General features: G+C 37.6%; 1 protein-coding gene across 1 annotated transcript in view; it reads left to right on the top strand.

The window, feature by feature from the left end:
* The first annotated feature begins 4,580 nt into the window (after positions 1–4,580).
* Positions 4,581–5,352, top strand: part of LOC122814441 (trace amine-associated receptor 5-like) — a 1,002-nt gene continuing 230 nt past the window's right edge. The window contains exon 1 of the mRNA XM_044087020.1: positions 4,581–5,352. This exon is cut by the window's right edge and continues 230 nt beyond it. Coding sequence (XP_043942955.1) covers positions 4,581–5,352 — 772 coding nt within the window.

The raw sequence follows: 5,352 nt of genomic DNA, 5'->3' as shown, positions 1-5,352 counted from the left end.
CAGAGAAAACAGCAAACTCAGATGAGGTTGCAACAGATATGATAAAGATACTGGGTGAGCTAGGGGAGAAATGGCTCCTCAGGGTACTCATAGCAGTGTGGAGAGAAAGACATATCCTAGATGACTGGAGAATATGCATATTAGTGCCAGTGTACAAGAACACATGGGACATCCACAACCATGGGCAGCACAGAGTTATCAAACTCCTGTCACACTGCATGAAAGTTCTGGAGAGGGTGATTGATAAATGGATATGCAGAGTAGTAGAATATAAGATGGGAGATGAGCAGTTCGGATTCAGATCAGGATACAGGATAACTGACCCGATGTTTGCAGTGAGGCAGATAGTTGAGAAGAAGCTAGAGATGAGGATAGAGTCTAACTGGACATTCTTAGACTTGGAGAAAACATACGACAATGTCCCAAGAAAGCTGATTTGACCAGTACTGCAGTAGTTCAAAGTCCTAGAAACATTGGTAGAATTAGTGCAGTGTGCATGCAAGGACCCAGTGACTCAAGTACGAACACTATTCGGGCTCACAGAGGGGTTCCAGTTGGAGTGGGTGTATATCAGGGTTTAGCTCTGAGCCCACTGCTGTTCATACTGGTGGTGAACCACATTAGTAAACAGGTCAGAGGGAACATATCAACAAGTTGCTGTATGCAGATGATTTGGCATTAGCAAGAACATCAGCAAAGGATAGGGGAATAGAATGCAAAACTGAAGGCACATTGGGATGAAACTAAGTACAAATAAGACAGTGGTAATGGCAGCAAATTGGGGAAATCAGAAGAAACTAAGAAATGAGATAGAAGGGAAGATAGTGGAACATGTTAATAGCTTCAAGTATATGGGAGGGGTGGTTGACGAGAAGGGAAGCCAAAATGAAGAGGTCAAAGCTAGAATCAGAGGTTTGCATCCAACTGGTGTAGAGTGTCAGGTATAGTAAATAACAGAAGAAGGCCAAATAAACTGAAAAAGTAAGGTCTACAAAACAGGAGTGTGACCTGTACTACTGTGTGATACAGAAACCTTGGCAGAAAAGTCAGAGCAGATGAGGAAACTAGAGAGTGTCTGAGAAGGGTGTCAGGATGCACACTGTGGGACAGATGAAGATTTGAGGAAGTAAGTGCAGAAGCCAAAGTAGCTCCAGTTGCAGAAAAGGTGAAAGAGAACAGATCACAATGGTTTGGCACATGTGCAGAAAAGCAGAAGACAACCTGGTAAAGAAAATATGGGACAGACAGAAAGAAGGTAAAAGGAAACAAGGGTGTCCAACAAAGAGATGGATGGATTATGATAGAGAAGACCTGTGACAGTCAAGCATGAGTGTCAAAGCAGGCAGGAGTGTGGCACTGAACTGAGAGAGAGAGAGAGAGAGAGAGAGAGAGATGGTGACAGTTAACATGGCACTGCAACCCAATGTAGAAAATCGGAAAAAGGGGGATGATGAGGAGGATGATGATAAGGAGGTATCAAATATGCAAAAATGCAGTTATGTCTGGGAGTGTGGAGAATGATACAAGGCACAAGATACGTGGGCGGAGAGGTTGTGACAACAAAACTCCTTAGTGCTACTTTGGACAGACTACCAGACAATATACATATCTGATGCATCATCATGACACATACGATTTATTCATTTTAATGGAATTTTTATTAAGGATTGTCTGGTTAGTTCTCATTTGCAGTTTCAGACAACTAGATCAGAACTAGGAAATTACATGAACCTGTGAAGGAATTCTTCTTCTGGCTTTTCCCAGTTAGGGGTCACCACAGCAGATCACCTGTCTGTTGATGATTGGCAGCAGAGTTTTATGGTGTCGAGCTGCCAGCCCGGCACACAACCTTCCACAGAAGGCATACATATGCACACACTCACACCTAAGGCTAATTTAGAGTGTCCAATCCACCTACGGCATGTCTTTGGGAGGAAACCGGAGCACATGGAGGAAACCCACGCAACCACAGGGAGGGCAAGCAGACTCCACACAGAAGGCACCCCAGCCAAGGATTGAACCAGAGAACCTCTTGCTGTGAGGGGGCATAACCACTGCACTACCGTGGCTGCCCAAATCTGTGAAGGAATATTATAGATTATTAATGCACAGCTGTCTGTACTTTTTCTGAATTTTTTTAAATGTGTTGTGATTAGCATTAAACATGGTTTCTGTTTTCTCTTCTCTTTAAGTTTGTTTTGTTGATATGCTACCCACATTTTCTTTATTTTTTGGTCCCATATATGACTGTTCTTGACTTCCTCTTGTTATAGACTCATATCATTCCTGTTATGTGACAGGTGGCCCATTTGCTTCCAGAACTCATCAAGACTTGTACATGCTATTTGTTGTATGCTTCAGGTAGCAGCTAATTGATCAGTTCAGTCTCTAATGAGGTAAAAATCAGCAATGGAGGTGAGGCATCATACCAGGAGAACAATCCCTGCCTATCAATGATCTACACTCCCATCCTGGCTGGTTGCCATGCTGGTGCCACTTCCTCGGGGACTACATACAAATCAATCTTTACCTGACCCCCAACACATCCAAGTAACTCATTCCCACAGGTTGTCCTGCTAAGTGGAAGAGTGGCACATTAATTCACTCCCGACAGGATGGGTGAGATGCCATCAGCCTGGCAAGCCCATCCTCACCTAATATGGTCCTTCTTGCAGCCAACCCACTAACTGACCCAAAGTCATCTGGGTCATAGTCAGGACTTTATACATCTTTATCAGAGTGTAGCACTTATTTTCTCTAGTTGCACTGTTTTTGATTGGTTGTATTTTTGCTGCATTGTATTAATGAGGTGGTTGTTATTATTTATGAGGCTTTAGAGGTCTTTCTCTCTCTTTATATATATATATATATTTGAACCCTGGTATGGTATATTCCGAGAATAAGGCCATATTTCACTGTTTGAGGGCATACGTTCTATTCATTTTATATAATAAAATATATTATTATAAAAGATATTATATAATAAAAAGGTCTATTTTTATTTGTATTTTGCAGTTTCAGTGGTATTTGGGTGGACATTTCTATTATTATGTGGCTGTCATATTTTTTCTACAGTTTTTCTTCTTTATATTTGTAGTTTATGCTGCTAGCATTGGTAAGCCCTTCTCTGCTGTGGAGGGTATTTTAGTTATGTCATTAGTTCACAGTAGTCAGTCAACAATTTTTAGGGGAATTACTTTCTTTCTGTTAAAATTTATTTAATGCTTTTTACTGCTATTGTGTCTTACTGTAAGGGCATTACTTTGCTGTTAGGTTATAATTTGTTTCAATCTTGATTTACATATGTAGTATTTATGTTTTAATTTTTAAATTATTCCTATTTGTGTTTAATATTTAATTCTCTTTATGTGTGTAATGCAATGTAATACTAATAGTGATTTTTTTTAATTATGCAGTATGCATTTTTCTGCAAATTAACTGATGATTCACATAGGCCACAGATAAACATAAGCTACACATGCACTTTTATTCACAAACTCTGCAGAGAAACTATTGATGTTTCATATAGAGCATTAAAGAGGGGAACAGGAGCAGATAGATGGCATGCTTTGAAAACATCTCATTGGGGAAAATACACATCTTGGGATATGGAGAAAACAAGAGTGTTGTTTGTATTTTAGATGAAATAGGAAGCTTTATTTCATAGCCATATGTTGGTTCAAGACTAGAATGACATTATATGTTTAAAATGTAAAGCAAGGAATCTGAATAGGTCTATTAAACATACACACTTGAGTACTAGCGACATTGTCAACCTTTTGATATAGTTTAATGCATGCAAACACATTTTTTTCCAAGCTGATAAAGAAGAATGCACTATATGAGGTTTCTGTCACCATGTTTGTGTTGTTACCTTGCAGAACTTCTGCCTCGCTGCCTGAAGAAATGGAGGAACTGATGCTTCATATTCTAGCAAGCTAACAGAATTTGTTTAGGAAACGCTGTGGCTTACCAGGAAGAAATACATATACTTGTTGTATGGTGTTAGAACTTAAGGAGAAATTTATTTGCAGACATTTTCATTATTTCACAATAATTACAAGACTCAAACACAAGAATGATTTTTTGTTTTGATTTAATCTGCATTTTAATGCAAATTATTATTACAGATTAAAAATATGAAACTTATTGTCTATAGAATATGTAATGCAGAAGAGGTCGACAAAACAGTAAAATGTCTTCCAACAAAGGTTATATAACACAAATTAAATACTTATCCTTTTCCTCATATTGTATCTAAGGATCTCTGATGACAACACATTTAAATTCTAATGAATTAAATGCACATAACTGATCTATTATGATAATTCATACATTTACTTTTTCTCATATATTCCTTTCTTCAAATCATCACAAGTTAAACTAAACAAATAATGCTTTCTTTGCAGAATGTCCTTTAAATTGCATGCACTGTTTGTGTCTACTTCAAGTGTCCTGTTAGTTTTTCTTTTAGTTCTTTTATTTAAGGTATTCTTGAATAGAGAAATTTGTCAAAACAACAGCTAGATTCACATAATAAAACACAGAAAAGCTAGAATATTTGCAAACAATACAAAAAAATGAATGCAACATTATTTTGCTATGAGAATACCAAAGATTCATGTATCAAGCTTTATAGATCCAACACTGCACTACTAATGTTATATGTTTCCTGTGTATTAACAATTGTATTCACTGTCATTGGAAACCTTCTGGTAATAATTGCGGTTTCTCATTTTAAGGTACTTCATTCACCAACAAATGTTTTGACCCTATCTCTAGCAGTTGCTGATTGTATGATAGGCTTGTTTATTTTACCTTTCAGCTCTGTTAGATCTGTTGAAAGCTGCTGGTACTTTGGGACATCTTTCTGCTTTTTCCATTCTGGTTTAGATACATGCTTATGTCTCATTTCAGTCTTTCATTTATGTTGCATTTCAATGGATCGCTATTATGCAGTATGTGACCCATTACTCTATCCAACTAAAGTTACAGTTTCAGTTGCATTTCTACTTGCAGCGGCTTCTTGGATAATACCTGCAATTTATGTGTTTGTTTTGACTTTTTCAAGAATGGTAGAAGAAAAGATGGAGACATTAGCACCTGAACTCCCCTGTCTAGGGAGCTGCCAGCTTGTAGTTATGAGACTCTGGGGGTGGATAAATTTTTCTATATTTTTTATACCATGCTTTCTTATGTTAGGCTTATATATAAGAATATTCTTCATTGCACGGAGACAGGTAAAAATTATAAACAGTATGACAGAAAACAATACTTCTTTAAGAAATGGCAGCATATCAAAAAGGGAAAGAAAGGCAGCTGTAACTCTTGGAATAGCTATAGGAATTTATG

Source organism: Protopterus annectens, chromosome 10.part0, assembly GCF_019279795.1.
Source record: "Protopterus annectens isolate FY-2018-M chromosome 10.part0, PAN1.0, whole genome shotgun sequence".
NCBI classification, from domain to species: Eukaryota; Metazoa; Chordata; order Ceratodontiformes; family Protopteridae; genus Protopterus; species Protopterus annectens.
The sequence above is the reverse complement of the archived record's forward strand: the minus strand, read 5'-3'. Positions and strand labels throughout refer to the sequence as shown.